Source organism: Siphateles boraxobius, unplaced genomic scaffold (assembly GCF_051911475.1).
Source record: "Siphateles boraxobius isolate OS27281-9 unplaced genomic scaffold, OSU_SipBor_1 68, whole genome shotgun sequence".
Classification (NCBI taxonomy): Eukaryota; Metazoa; Chordata; class Actinopteri; order Cypriniformes; family Leuciscidae; genus Siphateles; species Siphateles boraxobius.
Genome location: NW_027509195.1, coordinates 10,007,542 through 10,034,655, shown reverse-complemented (window position 1 = coordinate 10,034,655; position 27,114 = coordinate 10,007,542). Strand labels below are relative to the sequence as shown.

General features: G+C 36.7%; 1 protein-coding gene across 2 annotated transcripts; it reads right to left on the bottom strand.

Moving 5' to 3' along the window:
• Window positions 1-1,683: 1,683 nt before the first annotated feature.
• slc2a1a (solute carrier family 2 member 1a) lies at window positions 1,684-24,273 on the bottom strand. 2 transcript variants are annotated; one of them, XM_077214573.1, is made up of 10 exons: window positions 24,144-24,273; window positions 8,888-8,983; window positions 6,854-7,014; window positions 6,520-6,760; window positions 6,266-6,428; window positions 6,005-6,192; window positions 4,273-4,377; window positions 4,076-4,177; window positions 3,775-3,978; window positions 1,684-3,690 (listed from the first exon to the last, which is right to left on the bottom strand). In XM_077214573.1, the coding sequence occupies exons 1-10, from the start codon at window positions 24,213-24,215 to the stop codon at window positions 3,502-3,504; spliced, it is 1,521 nt and encodes a 506-aa protein (XP_077070688.1). In that variant the 5' UTR covers window positions 24,216-24,273; the 3' UTR covers window positions 1,684-3,501. The 2 variants fall into 2 exon arrangements, with proteins under 2 accessions (XP_077070688.1, XP_077070689.1); XM_077214574.1 differs by lacking the exon at window positions 24,144-24,273 and adding an exon at window positions 11,355-11,609.
• Window positions 24,274-27,114: the final 2,841 nt, after the last annotated feature.

Sequence of the window (27,114 nt, the reverse complement as noted above, 5' to 3'; positions counted from 1 at the left end):
CCGGTCAACATGATTGCTGTGAGTTGATACTTGATTTCAGACGCCTGAGGCGTTCCCCATAGCATCGATGACGTATTGTCTCGTTCCCTGTTCTCAGGGAACATAGGTTACAGTCGTAACCTGAGACGTTTTCATGAGCACTGTAATGTTTGAAGTGGATGTCATATCAAAATGTCAGTAGACTGGGAAGATTTTAAAAGGAGCTGTTCATTCATAAATCCATATACCTTACCTTCATGCTGCGGAAATTCAGACCAGAAGACAGAACGAAACGGGCACAGTGTGGGCAGGTCTACATAAGATCTGGCTTTTAAGTAGGTTGAAGCAGCAAACACATTGTGATGATCATGCTAAATCTCTGACACTGTCAGAAAATTATTGCAGGGTATCTTTGGTCGCAAGACCGTGCAAACGGCCGTCTTTGAACCTCTCTCACTGTACAACGTAGGACCACCGCTAAGGAGCCACGGCCACATATTTAACGGCTCTGGCCAAGCTGTTTTATAAACAAAACGCTATTGGCTATTTTAAAAAAGAGGAGGAGGTGGACTGAGTAGCCTACAGAGACACTTTTTGCGTTTTTATTTTTTACACAAAAATAGATACTGAAAAGAGAATTTCCTCATGACATGCCACATGACATTTTCATTAGCTTGTGTAGACTAAGATATTATCAATCAATAATACCCATACGTAGTATATATTTTCCACAATTATCTCAAAAATAAGGTGCTTTTTGTCTCAACTGCAACGTACCCATATGTGTTTTTTCGTAATAGAACTCGCAGACAGTTGACACACGTGTGTCTCAACTGGCCCCCCCTGGCCACCTCGCACATTTCTCTAGATTTTGCAATGACCTTGCATGACCGCAAACTCCATGACATAAAAGTTGAAATATGCCAGTTTTTAGGGCACAGAATAACGTTTGTGATGATACCAGTTACGTTTAACAATAAGCTATTCATTGTGAAGTGTGCATGGTGAAGTGAAAGTCTTATCTTAGAAAAAAGACTTGCCGATATATTCGGATTGGAGATGCATCCATTGTTCAAATTTCCCACGATCAAAGAGGACACTAATACGTGGGAACTTTGTGCTGCACACGCAAGTTATTTAAGGTGTCTCAACTGTACACGTCTCTGAGTCTACTCTATAATTTATAATGGTTCAGATTCTAGAGAGTATTTGATTGATGTCATCAAAATCGTTGATCCATATTGGCAAAAGTGAGAGACTTCACATTTTGAACGCTTATATCTATATATTTGGTCATTGTTTTGAAGCACAGCTTATAGATCATCTTAAGGCTAACATATTCATACTAAAAGCCAAAAAACTAAAAATTTGATTTCATAGGGACTTTAAAGGGATAGTTCCACCCTTTAGGCCTACTCACCCTCATGACCTTCCATGACATTCCTCAACAAAAATTTCTGTTGAACACAAAATAAGATATAGCCTATTGACAAATCTACTTTTTTTTTTTTGGGTAACCAAAACTATTTGGACTTGTATACCGCCCAGATTGGATTGTAGAATCGCACAGAGAAATACTGCCATCTTTTGGTGTTGGGAATAATTGTGTATTTATTTATGAATTTTATTCATCTTAAACACCTTTATGTAAACATTTATACTAAGCAATGATCTAAACAGAGACTAAACAAAAAAAAAACCAAATTTTTTCTCTGTTGCGGTTTTGTTTATTTGATTTATTTCCAACTAAAAATGTATTATTTATAACACATAGGATACCCAGCAAGGACATGTCTTGGCACTTGTGTTTGATTTCTAATGCAATTACTGTGACATAGTGAACAAAACCCAATCTCATCTTTTAGGAAGTTGAAAAAAAATTCAAAGTACTAAGCATATCTATTACAAAATGCTTTAGTAAACTTGAACTTATTTAATCCTCTGGATGAATGTAGCACATATAACTTTATACATAAAAATACATATTTTTTACACAAGAAATATTAGAAGCCTGTTTCATTCATAATGCCTAGCATATGTGGAATAAATAAACAGGATGTGAACAATTATTGCACTTTTGCTAAATAAACAATATACTAAATTCTCATTATCACATAAGCATCATAAACATTATGCACAAATCTAAAAATATAAATTTTTATATCATACTATATCAAATATATTAGTTGAGTTAATTTATTAGAGGTCAAAATGAGATGGTCTGATTTGGAAGTACATTAAACCTCAGAGTATTGGAGACCAAATCCACACTTCTGAAAAGCAGGACTGCAATATAAAATTAAATAATTGTTTTGTGTTTGTATTCCTTGTGTTAGTATCTTGACACTCCTTGGTAAAGCTATGTATCATAATCTGACACCATTATGTTGCAATATGCAGTTCTAACATAATTATGATTGATATAAAATCAGCAGACATATCATCAGAACTCATCATGTGTTAACTGGACAATAGCAAAGAATCGTTAAAACATTAAAAAGTGCAAGTCTATGAATAAAAAACTTTAAGTTAAATTGTGCAAATTGAATCATTCAAATAATCTAGTAGATCACAAATATGCAATAACCTTATTCATATGCATGTGAACTTACAGAAATTCGGATTATTATTTAGATTTAGATGCTATCACCATTTCAGAATGAGAAAACAAACATTAAAGTAAAACAATCAGTGAAGGTAGGTTAAGTTGTGAGAAAAAAAGGACATGCTGCTATTTAGCTACTGTATATGAATAGGGAACGATTTGATGAAGTATACTACTGTATATGAAGTGGAATACTAAAATACTGCATGCTACACCATACTTATATAGCATATTATGTTTAAAATATAGTGTGTGAAAAATAGTACAGTATCTAAAATTATAGAAATGTATGGAAAAATTGTATGCTACAATTTTTCTTTTTTTAACTGTAGAAAGGTACACAGTTGTTACATTGTTGGATGTTTTACATTAGAGAAAGGTGTCTGGTTAAGATCTCAGAAATAAATATGGTTATTTTGCAATATTTAATACAACTTTGTATACAAATATTCACTCTTTTGTCAGTCCAGTGAAATAATGAGTACATATTTAGAAGTAGTGTGTACTGGTCAAATAATGCACAGTTTGGCAAATGTTTAGCTAGTCATTTGAGTACCCTACTGAACAATCCAGCATAAACCAGCTTTAATTCCAAGTTGGTCCAGGCTGGTTTATGCTGGTTAGAGCTATGCCGGTTAGAGTTACATGCCGTTCTAGAGCAAAACTGAGCTGGTGTAGCTTGTCCACCAGCACTCCTGCTTTCCATGCTGGGGACCAGCATGCAAAACATACCTTATGCTGGTGACCAGCAGTGCTTGATTTTTCAGCAGGGTATTCAAAGCAACAGGAAAAATATGTAAAGTAAACACTTCATAACCTACTGCATTCCTAGTAGGAGTAATATGGTAGTTTGCCATTGTGAACAGGATAGTCACTTGGTCGGTTTATAGCAGTACTGTATAAACATGACGCAGAGCTCAGAGCTGTGAGTCTGCTCCCAGTGTATTCAGATCATCTCGGGTATACTTCTCTGCCCCTGAGCGAAAGCTTGCAGAGATCTCGTCAAATGTTCGGCCTTTGGTCTCGGGAACTTTGAAGTAGGTGAAGACGAAGAATATCAGCAGGAGGACAGTGAAGATGATGAAAACATACGGGCCAGTCAGTTCCTATAAAGGGAACAAACAGTGAGTATTTGAACATGTGAGAACGACGAGAAAAGAAAGAATATTACTGTGTTCATGTTTACATACCGCAACATACTGGAAGGACATTCCCACCAAGAAGTTGGCAAACCAGTTGGAGAAACCAGCGACAGCGATGGCAGAGGGCCTGGGGCCTTGACTGAAGAGTTCTGCCACAATGAACCATGGGATTGGGCCTGGTCCGATCTCAAAAAATGCCACAAAACTGAAGATGGCTACAATGCTGACATACGACATCCATTTCACTTCTTCCTGAGAAGGATAGTTTTTGAAGAAACACCATTAAACATTAAAGTTTACACACAAAACTGTGACAGAAGCTGTAATATCAGTGTAATCATATACATACTAGTAGCGCCATAGCTATGGTCATGAGAACAGAAGACCCAGCCATTCCCATCAGCCCAACAAGATGTAATGATCTTCGGCCAGCTCGCTCCACTATGAACAGCTAAATCAGATGGTTACCGGTCAGACTGTAACTAAAACTCTGTTACCGGTCTAAACAAAAGACAATTCACAATAAATATGCTCTTACTAACTTACCGACACCACTGTGAATGCTGTGTTCACAACTCCAGCACCAATGGTGGCATAGACTGGCTCAGACACCCCTGCTTTCTCAAATATAGCAGTAGAGTAATAAAAAACCTGAAAAACACAAATACATTCACTGAACATGCAAATCACTGTTTATGAAATGGCAGCTACAGATAGTGCTCAACCAGAATAAGTATTTTGCCACCATATTTTAGATTTTTACTCATTTAACAGGTGTATGCAGTATTATTTATTATATAATTGAGTCCTATGTTTCTCTGTTCTAATGATTATATTATTCTTGCCTTAAAATAAAGAAAAGGTTGTTTACTTTGCACAGGAGCATTAAAGTTTAATTTATGTCATTAATTACTCACACTCATGTCGTTTCAAACCTATAAGACCTTCATTCATCTTCGGAACACAAATTAAGATATTTTTTATGAAATCTGAGAGGTTTCTGAACCAGCCATAGGCAGCAACATTATTGCAACTTTTAAGGCCCAGAAAGGTAGTAAAGACATTGTCAAAATTGTCCATGTGATTTTAATCCAGGTTAACCAAAACTTTCAAAAAGACCATAAAGAGATCATAATAAAATTAATCCATACAAACTTAGTGGTTTAATCCAAGTCTTGTGAATATAACAAACAGACTTAATAAACATCAAAACAAAGATTGACACATGAACATCACATTATGGTAAACAGAAGCTCAAACATGCGAGTATGATGCACAAGTTTTTGTGTTCACCATATGTGATGTGCTCTATGTATGTGTGTTAAATGTGATTAAAAGCCTAAATTAAGCCTAAAGTTCATCATATAAAACAATTGTGTCTCTTCACACTTGCATTAAACCAATCAGTTCATATGGTTTCATTTTAAGTTGCCCTTTATGACTTTTTTTTAGACCTTTTTGAAAGTTGTGGATCACCTGGACTTTCAATGGAGGAACAGAAACCTCTCGGGCTTCATTAAAAGCATCTTAATTTGGATCTCGAAGATCAACCGAAGACTGTTGGGGTTGAAAACACATGGGGGTGAGTAAATGATGACAGTGTGATTTTGGGGTGAACAAACCCTTTAATAGTTGTTCTGTATAATTATGAATAATAATCAGGGCTTGACATTAATGGTCCTTGTACCTTCAAATAATTTGTTTTTGTCTTTAAAACGGAAAAACAAAGAAAGCGTTTATTTATCACATTTTCGACCCTTCTCATTAACATAAAAAAACTAAAAACTCATGTATTTTTTTCATAATTTTATTTTCGTTTTTATCACACTTTGTTCTGATTCACCAAATGGAAACACAATACAACCAAAATGGATAAACAGCTTGAATATCTCTACATGGCTGGGAATTAAACGCCCCTTTCCACTGATTGGTCAACCAAACATCAAACTGTGCCATCATCAGTTCCGCGCAACAGAATAATAGTCATCCACTGCTACAGGTGTACAAATTGTGGTTAGTGAAAATGCTGAGTGGCTAGTAACTATAGAAAACCACTAGCTGGTGAACAAAAAAAAAAAGTCAAGTCCTTATATTAATAATATTAATAAAAATATATGTATGTTTTAAATGATGTTTTATTTACCTTAATAAATAATAAATAAATACCACGTATTTCTAAGATAAAAAACAATAGAATTTGAAGAAAATGTGGATGGATGGGTGGATGGATGGATGGTCGGATAAATATTAGATAAGGAAATAAACAAGGAAAACGTACAGCATTGATACCGGATAGCTGCTGGGAGAGCTGCAGCATGATGGCAATGAAGATGGGCTGGCGGTAGAGCGATGAGCGGAACAGCTCAGGGATGGTGACCTTCTTCTCCCTCATCATCTGCCTGCTCTCCTCCCTCATCTCCTGCATGTCTTCTTCCACATCATCAGTGCCACGCAGCTTCTTCAGCACTGTGGAAATGAGTTAGTTAGGGCGACTGGAAACACCCTAGACAGCATCTTAAGTGGGACATAAAAAACTCACCACTCTTGGCTTTGGCCTCCTCTTTCTGGTTGATGAGGAGGAAGCGTGGGCTCTCGGGGCAGAAGGGCAGCACGGCACACTGGAGTAAGGCTGGGATGAAAGTAAAGCCAAGTAGGAAGGGCCACATTGTTGAGGTCCCCATGATTTCTTTAATACCAAAGATCTACAGAAAAAAAGAACAAAAATATCTACAATCAGAAAGGCTTAATGATTGCTAAAGGTGGTCTCAAAATAAAGAAAACACTTGAATTAACCTGTGCCATGAGGATGCCTGTGACAATACCAAGCTGATGAAGTGTACCAAGCGCCCCACGTAATGAAGTTGGGGCGATTTCTCCTACATACATTGGTACAAAGCCTGTGGACAGGCCAGAGTAAAGGCCGACAATGAAGCGTCCAATAATGAGCATTTCCCAGGATTCAGCCAGCTTGGAAAAGCCCATTAACGCAGCAGATATGAAGGCCAAAACATTAACCATGAGCATTGAGTTCCTCCTGTTAAAAGATTAGAAAGAGAAAGTTTAAAGACATACGAATCCAGAATACAAGTGGAGTGTTTGTAAAGTTCTGATTGGATAGTCAAGTTACCTGCCAAAGCGGTTTACAAAGAGGCCCACTGAGAAGGAGCCGAAAATGCCACCAACAGAGAAAATGGCCACTGATACAGACCAGAGCGTAGTTAAAGTGGTTGGCGGTATGTACTCTGAATATCTACGTTGCCATGTCTCATTGTAGAAGGTTTCAATGATCTACGAGAGAGAGAGAAAAAAACATTACTCCTTGGGTATGAGAATCATTAGAGAGAGTGTTCATTTGATACCTCAATGCAATTTTTTCTTTAAAAAAAATGTTCACACTAATAATTTATGTTTGAATGTCTTTGTAACTTCAGTCATGTCATTTGCTCCAGCTATTCCACATTGCAGTCAGCAGAGGGAGCAGTGTTACTTCATACTGACCGCTGAGTCAGAAAGATTGCATAAGAAGCTGCTTCATTAGGTTTGATCAAGTTAACTGTCAATCATAAACAAGCCTTGGCTTATTATTGTGACTTCCTTTGTTCCTAAATAAATTAAAAGGAATTAAAAAAAATAAAAATAAAATCTATTCACTCACAAAGTTGAACATGAACAGTAAAAGTTTGGGGTCAGCAAGATTTCTTTTTAGAAACTATTCAGCAGTGATGCATTAAATTGACAAAAAGTGAACATTAAATTAAGCAGCACACCTGTTTTCAACATTGATTTCTAAAGGATTATGTGACACTAAATACTGGAGAATGGCTGCTGAAAATTCAGCTTTGTCATGACATGAATAAATTACATATTAAAATATATAAAATATTATTTTGAATTTTAATATCTCATAACTGCTTTATTGTATTTTTGATCAAATAAATGGAGCCTTGGTGAGCATGTTGACCCCAAACTTTTGAATGGTCAAAAAATGATCACCAACAAGCCCGTGTCTTTCCTTCGGCAGATCCTGCTCTGCCGTCGATGTCCGGTTGAGTCATAGGCTGTCATAGGCTGGAGCCACCCCAGTGACATTCCATATGTTGTACTGCCCGGTCATCGGCCCAGTCCATATGTGTATCCTCCACATCTTACCTCCCTTCGGGCAGGATGTGGCTTCCGCTGCGTAGGCCTACTCCTTTCCAACGAAAGAACGTTTTCCCAGTGGTCTTGTTGAACAGCAGTGACTTCCCTGGCCTAAGCCCTGTCCCATCTCCGCCTCAAATAATGTGAGGGAATCAGAAGGCTTTTGTCTAGGCACTGGAAGGTGGCAGCACTATTGGCGTTTTAATTGGGATCCCAATCAGTCGACACGTCGACTACGAGCGACTGAAAGGGAACGTCTTGGTTACGTATGTAGCCTAACCCTCGTTCCCTGAAGGAGGGAACAGAGACGTAGTCCCGTCGCCACTATTGCTGGACCACCGCTGACTCCGAGTTACGCTCAGCTCCTCAGCGAAAAACAACTAGTGCGTGAATCCACTTCTGTATTTCTACCCCGCGCCGCGGGGCGGACTGTGAGATGACAGGCTCCCTAAGCGTGATCCCAATCAGTCGATACGTCGGCTACATCTACATCTATATCCTTCAGGGAACGAGGGTTACATACGTAACCGAGACGATCCTTACCATCTCTTTGACTTTTAACTTTCTCTCTTTATCCCATTAAAAGACTAATGTAACCTATGGCACATGATTTGCCACTCTATATATAGAATTCTCTCAAGTATGTGGGATTTATCCAGAACCCTAAGCTAATGTGACCCATAAAGGGTTCAAGGTCACTTATTCATTCATTATTCATGGAGAAAAAGCGTCAGGATATAGTTATAAGAATCTCAGTAGTGCTTGTCTATTATTAGAATGCTGTGCACATGTGAATCAGCAAATTTTAATAGGCTATTCTAGAAGGAGGGTTAATACAGCATACAGTTTACAGCTAATCTAAAATTAGATGCATTACATAATGACACTAACATGCAAACATCAACATTACTATAACAATGAATACAGAGAAAAAACTCTATATCCATTTATCAAATTGCCATATGCAGATATATAAGTGCTAATATGACACTTCGTGTGTCATGTCTGTATAAGTGTTCACCTTCTGAGGGGCATTGATGACTCCTGTGTTATAGCCAAACTGCAAGGATCCAATCACAGCAGTCCCAACAGCCATCAACAGATTAAATGTCAACTGCTGTAAGGGAAGAGGAACAACATTTGAGTTAAACTATAAAGCAATATTTTAATTTGGTTTGCAATTATTATTACTAAGATTCAACCTTTTATAGAACAATATTGAGAATACTTCTGTTTAAGGCAAAATCTAAAAGTCCAATGTGACAATTAATTGCTGAATTGCTGATAAATAAATTGAATTGACTTTGTGAAATTGATCAGACTTTTTATGCAGGGAAGTTCTAACGGAATGTGTGTGCTGATTGTGCTCACTCAATCAGTAGCTTATCTAACAGTCAAAAATCTTGCAAAGTTTTGAAGTTTTTTTAACCACCAAATAACAACTGTTCTCTTTATTCCACAGAACTGCAGACTCACTATGCAGTAACATGCTAAATGAGGGAAATCCTGTTGATTATCAAGTATGATCCTATTACAAATCCGGCAGCACCTGAACCAACGCACGCACACATACCACAACTACTCCAGCCTCTAATTCCAATCCACTCAAACAACCGCAGGCTCTTACATAACATGCTCAACAGGCCTTCAAAGACAACCACTTTATCCTGAGCACTAGCACGTAGAGTCAGATTAACCATACAAAAAACACTGTAACTCCAACATGTAAATTTATACATGCTCCTAAGCATTCTATCATGGAATCCAAGCGTCTACCCATCAACACCCAGTTATTCTCAAGTTTAAGTAGGTTACATCAGTAGCCTTTTAATAGTGTTTTAATCTGGCCGCTGTGTTTTAGCAAACATTCCCTGCAATTGAAGGTAACTGTTGTAGCAGGTTCAGGGTGGGCCAATTGCGCCCCCTGCCGGCCATGCTCGGTACTGCTCGGACTCAGAATGTTTGCATGTAACACTCAGGCTAAACCTAAATAAACTAAACTAAATATTATATATCCACAGGTTAATACATGCAATTAATTGCATGTTACCGTAAACAAAATTAATAAAAACAAATTAGCTGAGTTGTCTTTTTTGCATGTTCACTGGATAATGTATGCCTCAAATCCTTAGGAAAAGCTTAACATTCCAGATTAAATGAACATACAGACACATAAATAAGCAATGCAATGTCTACTGAGGCAAAGGGGTTTCAACTTTAAAGGCTATTTTTTCCTAAAGTATTGCCCAATAATAAGAGCACTGCTCTCTTATTGACACACAATTATAAAAATAAACCAAATTTCATGGTTGTACAAAAATTTGTCAGTTATAATGAACATATGCACAAATATTAATCAAGTGCAAAGCACAACTTTTATTTTATTTTTGGAATATACACTGAGAGAAAAAAAGGAACAAAAGCTGTCAGTTGTAGGCTACACCTATGTACATAAAAAGTACATATTAGTATAGACTATACCTCAAAGGTACATTTTGGTACCAGAAGTGAACATATTAGTACCTAAATGGTGCGTATTAGAACCTTTTTAAAAGGGTACCGTCTGAGTGACAGCTTTTGCACCATTTATTTCAGAGAGTGTAATAAGGGAATCAATATGCTGTGTAAACAGTTAATGTTATAAATTAATTTGATAATTTCAACATGCCAATCTTTCCCTAATGGACCTTCTAGATCTAAAAGCAGGGGTTTGATGCACAAGAAACATACAATTGTCTCGAAAAAGCAGATTTTCTCTTATTTTGTAAATATTCTGTAAATACTTATGCAAAGCAGCATTGTGTGTATTTTTCCTTAGAGAATTTAACTAACCCTGCAGCTGTTCTCTTGTTCAGAAGAGGCTGTGATCATCTTTATGTTTAGCATCACTTTACTTCCCTGGCAAACAGGATAAATCAGATTTATGTCAATGTGAAACCAAGGGTTAAGGTAATTAATCTGCCTCTCCCCTAAATATATTAGCAATGCTGTGGTCTGGGAGGTCTTTAGAAGGTTTTATCACATATTTCCTTTAAAAATGGATTTAAACCTGGTGACATGAGACCATTGTTGCAGGAGACAAAAATGGGAATTTGGGAAAAAACTGAGTAACATGGCTCAGTGTAACCGTGCAAAATTCAATCAATTTGGCACACAGCTTTACTATTAATTTTGTCGAGGTACAGATATAAACTTCAATTTAAAAATATAGGTAATAAACTACGTTATATCAGTTCATTTTTTTCATCTCGAATCTCTCTAAAATTTAGTTTTAGATGAAATATAGTTTTGCTTAATTGGCAGTTCTTTTTAAGTATTTACTGAAACAGTTACAACTCTTTCCTTGTTATATTCCTCGGGCTTTACTGGCAAACTTTCGAAATGGTAGACTAGATGACAAAATTAGGAAATGCATCACCTTTATAAATAAAGTATGGCTACAGTTAAATCACTACACTAGAGTTGTAAGGCAGGCAATATTAACTTACCTTTTTATTAGACTCCATGATGGCAGGTTAAAAAAAGTATAAAAAAATATAATAATAATACTAAAAAAGTTAGAAAATAATTATTTTCTTTTCGTCGTGGTGAAAAAAAAACACTAAAATCCACTTAAAAAAGCAAATTACATTCGGTGCGAAAATATCATAATTTAATATCCTCAATGTATCAGCCCATTTGACATTTTGAAAGAAGCCTATTAGTCGATCATTTAGTCTGTGAGGTGTTTTCAAAAAACTGCCATCAGTGGTGTAAAGCGCTTAATATAAATTCTCGAACACAGGTTCTGATTGGCTGTTGCTTGGTTACCTGTGACCGTGTGGCTATGTGTACACAGGCATGTACGGAAATGGGCGCCCCGATTGGCTGCACGTATTCAACGGAGTGACGTAAATGCGTCGATTTGTTGTTGTAATCTGGAAAATCCTGAGAGTGTTTCTAGATTTGTACCAGAATGAGCACACATGCCTTATCCAGATTTAATATGCATGGTTTTAAAAAACAAAACATTCATCTAAGACAAAAATATAAATAAAAAATTCTTAGACAGACCAGTTATAACTTGTGTATCCACATGATGTTTTGTCGTAATACATTTAATAAATAGAGGCATTAACAATCTAAAGGAGAAATATAGGCCTAACTATTTTTAAGAATGAAAACATGTGTTATATATCCTTACTTATGGATAGGACTGCACGTAAGTCATTCTAAATATTGTTTGATGTGAAAACAAATACATTATGATAAAAAGTTAAAAGAGAGAGAGCAATGTATAGTGAGAAATTAGGCTACTTAAATCTTGAAAGAAACATGCTTCTTTTATATAATTTTGATTTTATACGTTTTTAAATCTATAATTATTTTTATAATTTATCATACATGACTATGCTGATCAACTATGCCATAACTAATAGATTAATGCATCATAACTTAGTTTAAAATAGGCCAATGAAAATATCTAGCACGGCCAACACATCTGACTTTTTATCACAGAGAAAGATGCAGCTTTCTATAATAATAATAAATGTATTACATTTATGGATAGGTTTGATAATATGGTAGTGCTGGTAGCTTTGTCATTGTTATTTTATCCTGACACCATATCCTTGCCTTTTGTTCATCACAGGAGGAAAGAGTCCGGCACAATTGTATGGATGGGGGGTGGGTGGGGGATTGACAACGACTCTTCTCTTTTATTGGCTTCATTTCATAAGAAAGGATTTTTCCTCAAAAAGAAAGGAATGTTTCTGATGACTTTGGTTCCACAGGATTAAATAAATGCTCTTTGATAGGCATTGTAAATAATAACAGACAAACGATGGATCAAAGGGTGGGTTTGGAGGGTGAATCAAAGATATGTCTATGCCATGGCTTATTTATTCCCTTAAATGTCATTTTCTTTTTTTTAATTAAAAACATTTTTTTCCAGATTGATTGTTTACAATTAGGGGGAAATATATCAGTAATTCTAAGATTCTCTTAATTTAATACAGTGGAAAGTCCACACAAGACTGAGCAGATGAGAGTTTGAATCAGCTGTACTGCCTGCAGTCCACTACACACTTATCTCTGGTCTATTTCTGAATAGGAGACTTATCAATGAAAGCATTGTTGTTTGCATGGCTATAATTGCCAACACCTCTCACTTGACAGCAATCTGAGAAGGATGTAATGAAAAGGTCATCCATATATGTATAAAGTAAATGTGCTGCAAAACTATTGCAGGTTGTCAAATACAATTCAAAAGGTTCTATTTTTATAATGTTGTGCATTTACCAAAATAGGTAAAAAACAAATACATTATGATAAAAAGTTGCCCTCACAGCATTATAACTTTATTGTCTTAAATAACTAAATGAAGTGACTTTAAGTGAAAACAGTGCCATTAATATGACTGTACTGAGTGAATTTCCAGTCATGCGAAGTAGAGTCAGAGAGAGAGGTGCACCAGCCATGTTTCAGCTTCAAGAGGTCAAATGACTGGAGGATTACAGTATCATGTCCTTAAACTCATGCTTCACAGGAAAATGTCATGGCAACCATTAACACTACTGTAATTGTTACCCATTCTACCTGACCCGACCCTCTAAAAAATACTTTTGTTAGTGTGTAATGTAGTCAGGTTGATTATATTATAGCTATATAAATATATATTTAATATATGTAAAATATATGAATATATTATTATATTAATGGCACTGTTTGGACTTAGAGCCACTTCATTTAGTTATTTATATTTCATATAAAGCCATCAAGGGCAAGAACTGTAGTTGAACGAGTTCCTGGGTTCTGACCGGCCCACCAGGGCAAGTGTTCCCTATCCAGCAGTCTGTACAGTACGGACGTCACGGTTCGGTGCATGCAGTCGCATGGCGAAAACATTCAGTCACAGGTGATCCACGCTTCAATCCAGAAGGGGGTGCACACAGTTTGTTGCAGCACTCTGTTTGCTACCAGTAAAAAGTGCAGAAGAAGAAGAGACGATCTATATGTTTACATCTCCGGCCCCGTCCCAAGTGGTGCAATTCATGTGGACTTTCGGTCTCGTGGACTTAAATTACGCATGCTCGCTGAGTCTACGAGTCTGTAAGCCGTCCCATTCATCATTTTAACGCTCTGAAGTGTGCTCAGCAGCGCCCCCTTTGTACTCTTGAAGTGTTCTTCCGCGAAGCCCGCAGGGATGCAGGCTCCACACACTTTAACTACCCAGGAATCCTTGCGAAAGGCCAATCACACAACGGATGGGAGGAGATTTCCCCGAACCTGCAGCTCCTGTCCATAACAACAACCAGACCGTCTTCCTATTTCCGGCGTGACAATCGAGTCTGTCCCAAAAATACTTCTCAGTGTGCCCTCGTGGACTCGCGCCAAGGGCTCTATAGGTCTGCACTACATGACGTCATCTAAGTGTTGACTCTGAGGAATTCCACAAGTCCGGAGTGTTCCATTTGGGACAGGGCCTCAGTCTCAACCAGGGTTTGAACTGCGGATGCGGAAAGATATAAATAACAGCTTGAAAATAATATCTCATCATTACATTTACCTCAGGCATTTAGTGTCAACAGCAGGTTAGTTCACCAGAGAAATGAACTCTAGAGAGAAGCATTTTGTGTATGCACTATATTAGCCATATTTATTATATTTGCTTAACCTGTTAGTAATGTCTTTATTATTTAAGGACTGTTCGATAGGGAACACTTGCCCTGGTGGACTCAGGAACCCAGGAACTCGTTCAACTACAGTTCTGGTCTTTGATGACTTTACTGTAGCTTAAAAGCATGGAATATGTGTGTGGTTTTTTGCACACACAAATATTACTGTACACTTCAACTTCGATCGGCATGCATTTCTCCTTCACACAACGCTTTGCTGCATCATTTTAAAATGGCAACAAGATTTAAAGGGGCCATACACGCAAGCCGCTTATACAGCTGCCCCCAATTGTGTGTTCAGTTTGAATTGTGAGAAGGTTGCAAAAAGGATGCTCATCTGTATCATCTTCTGGGATGCGGGGTAGGGCCACAAGTCATGTAACCAGTCTAATATAAACCTTCCCTTGAACTTGGATTTCCACTAATCTCACTTGTGAGTCATAATTAGGGTGCACTTGGACTACTCTTCCAATAGGCCAATGTGCACTGAGCTGTTGGGAATCCATCATCATAACTCCTGTACCTGTGGCTATATTAGGGAATGTACGTGGCATTTCTGTTTGACCTGCAGGTTGGGTCATGCCAGATAAACCAAAGGTCTATCCCCTGGAAGAAGGCAGACCTGGTGAAACATGCCTCGAATATCAGCACTGATGGTCACTGCATGCTCACGAAATCTGAGTAAGACCCCTAGGAATGATAAACACAAAGTGCGGCCAGAAAGGAGGGAATTGTTCACGCTGAGGCCTGAAAGGAAAACTGAAAGGAGCAATCAAACACCACACAATTATTTTCTTTGCGGCACACCATGTGGTGTGGAATAAACCATGATTCACCATTTCTTTCCCTTTCTTCTTGACTGAGCTTTCTGATAGCTCCTGACTTTAGCAATTTGTAGATCTCTGAGGAAAAAGCTTCAGTTTGTTGCGGGTCTTCTGGCCACTTCTGAGACGTGGAATATCTTCTTCAATAGTGGTGTGAAGATAGGGCATGTCACACTTATATACTTCATAGCAGCATATTCCATCCACCTCTACTCTAACTGTCTTGATTTCCAGTAGCTCAATGGCCTTTCAGTCCTGCTTGGATCTGGTGCATTACTTTTCAGTTTTTTGAAAGGGCAGAACATCCACTTGCCACAGCCTTTTGACATTCTTGAACAGCTTTGTGGTGCTAAGGGGAATGGATATGTTTAGACACTGTTTTGGCTTGATTCTCTGCCCCAATAGGCTGGTCCAACCAAGTGTTTGAATTGCTTCTGCAGCTTGTGAATTTGGTATGAGTGATCAACGAGATCAAGCTGTGGGGCAGTAAAGGCTCCAGATATGAGCTATCACAAGATAGAATGAGACAGAAGCTCCATCGAGGGTTTGTACAGTACATCATGACAAACTGTTCTCAAAACTAAGCTTTCGAGTCCCTCACAAGCCAAGCTTCTGCTTCATCGAGGATTACAAATCTGTCTGATGTAGGAGTACTATGACAACCTTGAGTAAGACTTTATTATTGCTGACTGGTTTGTTCAGGTACAATGTCTATGTTGCTTAGCTGACTAGGCAAGTCTCTGTTTTGGATGCCTCTATGACAGGCTTCTCATTTACCCCATGGAGAATTTGTAGATGCTTTCTCTGACAAAGCGGAGATGGTTTCTTTAGACAGCAGTGGGCAGCCTGTTGAGCAAGGCCATATGCCAGCATCTCCTATTGGTGCATATCCATTCAGAGTGCTGGTCTTAAGTGAGGGTTGGAATTTTGGGGCATTGACTGAATGCATGCTACGAGTTCTGACAGTAAGAGCAATATACAGTGGGCCCCTTCTTAGCATTATAATTAACATTAGCGGAAGAATATGTAGTGGTTATTACCTCAGCAATGTTCAAAGACCCAGTTAGTACAGTGGCAGTGGTTTGACATGACCGCTTGATCAAAACCCTTGCTGTCTGTTCATCGTAGCTTTGGCATCAAGATTCATATTTTAGCCAGTCTGTAAATTATCTATCAATGAGTATGTCACCCCAGCTTGTTATAAAAGGAGAATAGAGAAAAGTAGCAATCTTTCTTAATGCTATCTGGTGGGGCTGACCAAACTGCTCATTGAGGGCCATCATGGTGTTTTTGCAAGGTGTAGGGGAGTGCAAGAAGGGGTCCACTATTATACAAGCATAGTCTAATTTCAGATGGTCAAACAGGACTTGACATTTGTTACATTTCAGTACTACCAGGTGGCAAGAGCGTGAGAGGGATGAATAACTTGGATCTTTGTTGTAGAAAAAAGGAATAATGGGACATGACCTTTTGTAATATTTCTCAGTCAGATTCATAGATGCCATGGGAGGTGACATACTATAGGATGCCATTCTGTGATGTCCATGTCATGGTCATGTATAAACTGAGGAACTATCTGTTGGGCAGGGTACTGGCCATACCTCAGCTGGTCATCATTCTGACTTGCATCATACTGGCTTAAATCTATAGTCTTCGCCACTGAAGTGAGTCTAGGCTTAAGTGTTGATTTGGCCTTTGTATTGCTGTAAAGCCTTTGTTTGTCATTATGCTGATTCATAATTTCTGACAAATGCAATTGGTGGAGGAGGCTCTGGCTAGTCTTCATCACCCGCATGCGCTGTCTGTTGGGATGTTAACTGATGGATGATTAGACAGAGTGTCAGGAGTAGATAAAGTATTTTGCAGACTATAAGCTCTATCAAAAAGCTAAATCAGCTCATATTTGGTTGTCTCGATTAATTTAAGTTCAGCTTGAATGGCCAGTTGTGTTTTGTGGAGTCTTGAATTCTTCTCAGAGATCCTTTGCAACTTTAGAGAGCTATTATCTGATTGATCGCTCTGGCATCCATCACCTTTATCATCTAGGGGAAAGAACTCTACATTGGGTTCAGACCAAAGTTTTCGGTTTGGACATTGTGGCGATGACTTTTGGGAAAAGTTTGAATCCAGGATCTGGGAGTTCACAACACTCAACCCTGACAGTTAGCCTCAAAGGGGGAGAATAAACAGGTAAACTGTGTTTTTAAGGTTTTAGAGCAGATGCTCCAATCTATAATGAAGAATAATCGTCATCAGATGACTCCACTGCTCGTTCTCTAGTACTAACTGGTGATGCTGATTTACAAAATCCACCTCATAAACTTTTTCCTCTAAAGTCTGTTTTACCTGATGCCTCTGTTATGGCCGCAGGGCACCATTGATCTTTCTGTGTCCCCGGACGGCTCCGCTATGACCCTGCAGGAGTTCCTGTCAGCCCTGACATGACCACAGAGGTCGCCCTAGTATTCCGTCTGTCCGGTTATGACCACTGCTCTCGCCCTTGAACTCCCTGCCTTTCCAGTTACGACCGCAGGGGTCACCCTAAAATCTGTATCTGCCTCGTTATGGCCACTGAAACTATTTACAAAACCTGCTGCCTGTTTCATCTCAGCCAGAGAGGCCATTCTAAGTTCTCCAGTCTCGTCGGCTCCCCATAAGTGATCTTCAGCTCCACCTGTTCTGCTGTGGTGGTCTTCTGATCTGCCGTGGGGGATTTGCTGTGGTGGGCTTCAGCACCACCACCCGGTCTCTGTCATAATGTGCTCTCGGTTTTGGGACTTTTGTGTTACTTCCTGTCTTGAGTGTTTCCTCGTTGCATGTTAAGCCTGTTTGCACCTGTGTTTATATAGCCCTTGTGTTTCCATTTTGCTTTTTCAGTCAAAGTTTGCTGCTCCTGTTGATGGTTCTGTCCCTGTGCTCCCAGTGTTCCTTTTGTTTTTGTCTTCTGTTTATATTTGTTTCTTAAATAAACCCTTTGCACATAGATCCACCTTGCCTGCCATCTTTTCAGCTCCAGCCTCATTACACACGTGCTTTCCCAGCAAACAAAATTATGTTCCAAGAAGGTTTTGCTAACGTTTCCATTAAGGTATGAAAAGATTATACGGCATAGAAAAATTAAGGGATTGTTCTATTTTATCATTTTGCAGACATTAGGGTAATTGAAACTTAATTTCTTATCCAAGGTAAATATGGAAAAGTGTGAAACAGAAAAGATAACCTAAACACAGGGTTGAACTTAAAAATGAACAAATCATTTTTAAATGTGACAAGCCCTTATGAGTATTTTTTTTTTATTGTAAGGTCTTGCAACTCAAGTTTTTGCATATTTTAGTTTCAAATAGCTCTTTGAAACATTGTGAATCTAATATGAATAGACACATGCACTGGTTTTGGGTCAGTCAGTTCACAAAGTTCAAACAGAGACCGTCATTGTCTAAGCGAGGCTTGACCAATCTGATCAAGCAAGTGTCCAGCACCATCTCTTTGTGTCCTCATCTCGGTCATTTTCATTATCTGGACTGACACTGTCATTGAGGCTCATGGCACTGAATGAAAGAGCACCTTCTTGTGGATTAAATGGAAACTTTAGACTAACAATGATGGAACATTATGACTTAGGCTAATGGAGAGGCCCATTCCAACTATATTGATGAGGAGCCTTGTGTTCCCTATGAGTAGTGCTGTACCCTCTTTTTCAAGTGGTCCAATTAGAGACATGTCCTGTCTGCTCTCAGAAATCTGGAGAAAAAAAGCAGATAATGAGCCCTTTACAAAGCATTCACTCGGAGCTTGTGGACAAACAAAGCACCAAAATACCCTGTACGATAGGCATGAATCCCACTTCTGCTACAACTGTGTATATCTGCCTTGGTGGCCTCGATCAGCTGCGAGGGCCCAATAGTAAGTCCAAAAGGAATGTGCTTCTTGTGTTGGACTTTAAACTGAAGGATTTGGATTAGGGTTAAAATCATTAATCCTTTTGAATATAGGATTAAAGTAAATATCATATTAGTAGAGTCTTAAAAATGAACTGCATCACGCACCAAAAGTTGTAACTATATACAGTGTTAATAAAGTAAAGTTATATATATATATATATATATATATATATATATATATAAAGATAAATTGAATGCAATGTAAGTCACTTTGAAAAAAATAAACGTATAAATGCATAAAGTAAAATGAAAAATGTCAAGAATATAATACAATTTTAGCAACGTTTCAGATGCAAATTTCACATTTTGGTCAACATTTTTTGATTATACATAAGAGTCCACAGGGAAGAGTTATACAAATCATCCCACAAAAGACACATCACGAGTTTGAGTTGAAGAAGAATAATTGCCTATATGATGACACAACTATGAGTAGTCGGTAGTTGAATATACTGTATTAAGACAATTATTTTACATCAGCCTTACACTTAAATGTATAAATTTAATGTATGCAATATTTCAGATTAAGGAGCAGGTCGCATATGCCTAAAGAAAGCACTTAAAGACTAACTTAAAGACATATGAGAGGAAGAAGTGCATTTTCATTGCATAATTGAAAGATGTTAAGTAAAAAGTTCTCCCCTCTGTTTTTTCTTTCCCCTGGGTGGGAATGATTTGACAGGGGAAGTACGCAACGAGGAACAAATTACTTCTACCCATCTATTGTTACAGATGGAGTCTATCCGGTCTAGCCCCACTGAGCTTCAGTCTCTTATTTATCAGGAATAATATTTTGTATAAGAACCCTGCGGAGGGGAGGGAATTGAGAACAAAGTTACAAAAAAAAATGGCCTCGGAGATGCCAGGACTCCCCATGAGCTTGTGGAATAACTGGTGACAACAAGGCAATGTTGTTCTTCCTCTTAAGCTCAAATACAAAAATAAACTCTGTCATTCACATTATAAGAGACTAAGCAAGTATTCCTATGACTAACTTAGTCACAAGGCAGTGTTTCTAAAAAAAAAAATCTAAATTTTAAAATTTTAAAAATTCTTATTTAGCAATAGAATGAGCGGTGTAATGCTGACCTCTAGTGAACTAGACTGTGTAACTGCCAAGAAATGTTTTCGAGTGAGTAGTAGAGATATGTTGTTGCATAAAAGGTCCCAATTTTATTCTTTTCATTGCAAAATATAACTGTAGTCTTTAAATGAAGACTCAATTCTCAGGTTCTAAATAACTTAAGAGAAGTATTTATAGAAATCAGTAATGACATGACTGCTTTAAAATCTTCTAAAACAGAAATTCCCTTTTTGTGCAATAATGCTAAATGTTGTCTTCTGTTTTGTATCTCTGAATTTGAATACCTAATTTGTCTGCTATGCTAAATATAAGGATGTTTGGAAAAATCTTTTAATGACAGAACAGTATTCTATAGTGTTAGCAGTGTTAATAAGATCAAAAAGTTGTTTGTACAAAGCAAATCACTGTAGAACACAAATTAGGTAGGCCTATGTAATAAAATACAGCTAATTGGTAAGAACTAAGGTGCTGATGGGAGATCAGTTTGCAAGAGCTACTGTGTCGGAGTAGAATGAATATACCTATATTCTTGACATATTTTCTTGAATATTATTACAGTTGTTGGTGTCCTCCTTGGCTTTGCAAGCAAAATACTCTGGTGGCTTGCCTAATTTTCCTTTCCTTTTCACTAATTGCATCGTATTTGTGAAAAGAGTGTATACAAGCTTTCCGTAAAATAGTCCATGTTAAATTTATTGTATCTTTTGATTATATATTAAGCAGTCAGTATAACAATCACAGTGGGAGATTCTTATCACCAAAATCACTTGTGGCTGTCATAAAAGTTCATATTACTCCAAATTAGTTTACTCCCAGTCACAAGAGCAATACATTTTTTCTTCCCTCTCTTTTTACTCAGGGCATCACAGTTTGATCATATATGTGACATTTGCTCCCGGACATGGACATTTGCCGAAATACTTGTCATATGGCATGCTTGATGATTAGAGAGTATTTACTAATGACAGCACTTCTGATGTTTTTTCTCATCCCTTTGGCCAACTGGAATTTCTTTCTACTGTCTGGAGAGATCTTAGGGATTGCACAAACTTCAAACCCGGCTATTTCAACCTATTTTCTAGAAATGCAAATCTAACCCTGGGGCTTCGATATCTTATTTTGGTTCTACGACTCCAGTAGAACTATAAAACAAAATATATGAAATCTTATTATACTAAATAATATGAATATATATTATATACAGTTTGACTAACGTGATTTTGTGTTTCTAAAATGTGTTTTGTATGAAGATGTTTTAGTAAATAAGCAATTTTACTAATTTATTTTAATAAAATTACAAAATAATGATTATTGGGAAAAATATGGCACATAAATGTAGACTGAAGAAGGATTTTCACACTACAATTGTACAAACTAAATCTAAATAACTAAACTCCATCACTTGTTCATCCCTGAATCAAAGAGAAAAGTTTTTTTTAAGAGACAATATCCAAAATATTTAATAATCATTAGCTTAAAAACTTTTTAGTTGGGTTTGTTTGCAGAAATTAAATGAATTTTTTTTTTCACAGTATATAGAAGAATTATGAAGCTAGAAGCCCAATGGTTTCCAATTTAATGAGTATTATCAAATAATGAATATCAGCTTCTGAACACCACAGAGCTGTTGATTTAGTACTTGGAAATATAAGATTAATCTGACCATGTAATGAGCTCTAGAAAGTTACTGCTTTCAGTGTCACAAAAGCTTTTGTTTACTATTTTAATAGAAAACTGGTGTCAATATTCTACAACACTGGAGCTAGTCAGTTCTCCATGTTATACTACAGTTGCTAGGAATGAAATCATTTTCTAAAAATGGTTCCAATAATGATTTTGTATTTTCAGGTCCACTCCTATTTTTAGTTAATCTTAATTTGAGTGTGTTTTGTCTGCACTAATAGTTCGCCCTGAAGCTGTGATCAGGCGCCAGCGTGCTGGTTCTCATGTGTGGTGACAGGGTTTTACCCTAAATACAGTATATCACTGTGGAGTGGATGAACATCCAGCCTTAAATGGAATATTAAAAGGTCTCCTGCCAAATCATGACCAAACATACCAGATTCAGATGACAATTATGTTATCTGACGCTACACACAACTACTCCTGTCAAATAAAGCACTGCAGTCTTCAAGAACCGATGGTCCTTACATGTGGTAAGAATAGATCACAAACATTTCTTTATAAAACACTATTTTTAAAAATTCTCTATTTTAAATAATCACACTTTATTTTACAGTACGTGTACTTGCTGTGTACTTAGTGGCCAATACAAGGTAGTGTGTTGGGTTAGGGGTTAGTACCTAGTTATTACCCAGTTATTATCATTTCGATAATAAGTTTGTAGATGCAGAACAGGACTGTAAAATAAAGTGCTACTAAGTTATCAAGCAGCTCATTATGACATGATTGACATCAATCTGACTTGATCTTTCTGTTGCTTTCCATCAGATGCTTCCTCAAGTACGACTGATGAAAACAAACTTTATTATTATATATTATTTTCTAAACTTTATAAGTCACTGTCATCCTTAAAGCAATTTTCTGCTTACTATAATAAATTTGCTAGAAAAAGATCAAATTTATATGATAAACTTTATACTTAGTTCTATTTGTATTTTTTTATTTTCTAATTTATTATATGTTTTTTTATATTAAATTGATTGTCAGTGTATGTTACATGAGATTAATGTTGACTGTCTTTACTTCCTTTACATTTATTTCACTTTAATAAAAAAATAAAAAAAATAAAACATTAGCTAGAACTGTTTTGAACTTTACATGTTAATCATTGATTTTTACATCATTTTCTGATTTGAGACAAATTATCCAATAAATTAAGATTAAGATAGTGTAAGATTTAATCAACGATTTATATTACATTTTTATACTGTATGTTTTATTAGAGTATCTTCTGTCCCAGACGTAATTACACAGCAAAGCATGTCGAATTTGTTTATTCCATTAACTGCAGTGTCACTCCTCTTGCATTTTAGAGAGCAAGGGTTTGGATCATGTGATTTGAGATCATCTGGGATAGAAAAGTGAACATCAACTGATGTATGAAGCTAAACACTGATCATGTTTCAACCAAAGACAACTCCTTTGTTCCAGCCACAGAATTGAACCAGATTGCATGGAAATATTAAGATGACAGACTGGGCGGAGTATCATTTGAAAGCAACAAAGCACATTCAGTCCCATCTAATAATCTGATTAAACCTCAAGCACTACTTCCGTCCAGACCACTTCATCTCTCTCAACACAGATGAAAAGGGAAACCCTGCCCGAATCAGCTTCTCTGTTGAGTTACACTACAACTGTCCAATAATAGTCCGTTTATAAAAATCCAAAAATCAGTTTATACTTTTATGCATCAGTTTTGGTCCAAAAAAAAGTAGGCTATATGAACACTAAAAAAAAAAATAATAGGAAAATAAAAGTGTGTTAGGTGTAGAATTATTATTTTTTTTTACATAAAGTGTTTGGTCAATATCTAGAAAGTGGACTTACATATTTAATTTTCTAATGCAATCAGATTTATGTTTACATGCTTTTTTTGCCCACTGTATAATCCAATAAATACAGTAAAACTATAGCCAGAAATCCATTCTGTGTAATCTGCAGAAAATAAATATAATATGTAGGTTTATGTGCTATACAAACCATTAGCACATGCAAGAATAGTTTGTGTGCACAGTTTTGAATCAAAATGTTGTATAATTTAATTAGCTTTTAATGAAAATGTTCGGATGCTGAAAATGAGACTTACCTGTTTGCTGCGGTCACTCGGCCTCACTAGGCTGGTGGTCTCACCAGGTTTGGCCTTGTCTGAGCCGGTCATGCTGACGAGAGAAAGACAGAATCAGAAGCACAGAATGAAAAGCAGCTGTCTGCTCCTCCTCCACAAAAGAAAACACAAGCCACTACCCACATCTCCTTCATCACTACATGAAAACACCAGTTACATGCTTCTCATCACCTGATGCCTCATTCAGCAACTGAGCAAATATCCATATCATCAGCCTTTGAACACTATTTTAACACGTCGCAGTGGAAAGGCTCACTGATTGTTCAGACTCACATTACAGATTATTATACACATACAGTACTGTCTAATGCAATCAAGCCACCAGAGGTTCCACAAGCAGCTTATTCTGACCACTGGATGCATGACAAAAATTCTCTCTACACACTGCCAAGTCAGAAAGATTTTCTAAATGTTTTGAAAGTCTCTTATGTTTACCAAGTCTGCATTTATTTGATGAATGTAATTCATTCATGTGATGCAAAGCTGAATTTTCAGCATCATTACTTCAGTCTTCAGTGTCACATGATCCTTCAGAAATCATTCTAATATGATGATTTGATGCTCCAGAAACATTTCAATATTAAAAACAGCTGTGCTGCATAATATTATTTTGTGGAAACCGTGATACAGTTTTTTCTAGGATTCTTCGAGAGAGTTAAAAAGAAAAGCGTTTATTTTATTTAATGCATTCTTGTTTTTTTAAGTATTAATTTCTTTTAAAAAATGTTTTGCAAAAAATCTTACTGACCTCAAACTTTTGAACGGTAGCCTATAGTGTATACTGGCCGGGTTTGATTTGACAAAGTAATACAGTCACGGTTCCATTGTTTTTGTCTATGCTTTCTGTTTTCACAGCCTCCCCACCTGAGTTAGTTTATTAATATGTCACCATAGTTACTCATTTGATTATTCATCTAGTTCAGCTGTGGTCTAATTAGTGGTCTTTTTGTCAGTGTAGGTTATACAAGTTCCCTTGTTTCAGTGCTCCTTTGTCGGCTCTTGTTAATGCATGTTCTGGTTTGCTTTCATTGTAATAAAGTTTATTTTGTATTCATTTTTATCATCATCCGGTAGTCTGCGACACCAATGGTTAGACTTTGTGACAAATACATTCTGAGTTAAATAAACAACAACAACAAAAAAAATTATTTAGAGTATTATATTATTTATATTATTTCTGTATAGATATATTAAATCTATTATTAGTAATGTAGTAGTGTCAAATTTACCTAGTAATTACAATAATACTGCAATCTGCTTTCTAAAATCAAAAGATTATTTAATTTTATTGACAGCCATAATTTTAGGTTTATGTTTCTCAGTGAAATGTGACGTCAACATGCATGTGTCAACTTAACCAAAACTTTTATAATATTTTACATAAATGTGTATATATTGCTATATATTACTTTAACATTTATATAATAGTTTATATATAGGTTAAATTTTAATTTTAACTTGAAAATATATAAAAATCATAAATACATAGCTGACTTTATGCTTTAAGGGAGCCCTTCTCAAGGCAACCATCACACAGTATTTGGGGGTCAGTGGTCTAAAAAAAAGTGTTTCTTTGTTTTGTTTTGATTTAAAGAGTGTAAACAAACCCAATAAAAACTAAATAAAATTGCAGGCCATCCCTACACTGAAATAAACTTGTAGTAGCAGTTTAAAAGGGACATACAATATGTCAGTATAACAGTATAATTTCTGTATGTAATTTCTGTTTTTCTTTAAAAGGAGAAAAAAAGGTTTTCATTTTAAATAAACTTTCATATAAGCCCTGCAGAGTGCAGACATGCTTGTACTGTGCTGTAACGTTACTAGGATGTGGATTTTCAGTGAATCGCCAGTAGATGGCAACAGTGAAATTGTAAGGTTCAAATGTTTCTTTGTTTTATTTATCTCCGTTCCACATTTACAACAGCTTTCAACAGGTAAATTCTACTCACGACACTTATTACATTCTGCAATCTACATATCCAGTGTATGCATTAATCCAATGTTATTCTAAAGAAGCAGAGCAAATACCTCAGGGATATTCCATTACTTATCATTAATATTTCAGAGACAAAGTTTTGCATAATGGATCATGTTGACAGTAATTGCGCGTTATGTCAGCTAAACATTGATTATGACCTCTGAACCTTTGCGGTGTTGACATAAGAGATGGAAACATTTCTTCCAGCCAGCGTAACCAGGGGAACAGCTTCCATGAAGCCGGTTTAGGTGGCAAGCCCGATATGTTTCAGTTTAGTTTACGCTAACCATGTGTTTTAGGCACCATGAAATTAGTTTGGCTTTTTAGCAGTGTTCATCGCCATAGTAACTCACCCTCCACGGGTAACCTGGTCATAGGCAGGTTATGTTCCAGGTAAGAGGTTGCAAACCGAACTTGGACCAATCAGCTGTGAGCAAAATGACACATGTCTGATGCGATAAAGTCGCCCCACATGTTTCCACTCCAAATTAAAGATAGGAGATGGCAACGTTTCTTCCTAGTGCAGCCCGCGTAACCTGGTTTAGCCAGAACTAAACCAAAACAGTGCCATAACTCCACCCACATTGAGCCAAATAATAAAAACGTGTAATTAAATATGTAATTATTGTATGTTTGAGTTCTGTAAAGGGCTGTAAAAAGCCATTATGTAACCACATCTGTGTCCACACTTTTTTTTTCATTTAAAATATTCATTAAACAGTAAATCAAACTGTCTTAAACACAAAAACTTATTCAGTCATTTTTTTATATTAAATATAGCATCTTAAACATACTATAATATGTCTGCTGATGGTAGTAATGCTGGAAGTGTCATGTCTCACTAATCTTTCTCACTCACTAGCCTATCTAAGAAAAAAAAGACTTTAGAAAAGAAATAGTTAGTACCAACGGCTCTGGTTAGTACTACACATTAGATATTATTTAAATCAA

What these genes read in the sequence shown, in the direction of transcription:
- slc2a1a (XM_077214573.1), bottom strand. Translation starts at nt 24,215, where the DNA reads ATGACCGGCTCAGACAAGGCCAAACCTGGTGAGACCACCAGCCTAGTG. An exon ending in TTTGTAAACCGCTTTGGCAG is followed by an intron (nt 6,761 to 6,853) that starts GTAACTTGACTA and finishes ATCTTTTAACAG; the next exon opens with GAGGAACTCAATGCTCATGG. An exon ending in TGTCCTTCCAGTATGTTGCG is followed by an intron (nt 3,691 to 3,774) that starts GTATGTAAACAT and finishes TTCCCTTTATAG; the next exon opens with GAACTGACTGGCCCGTATGT.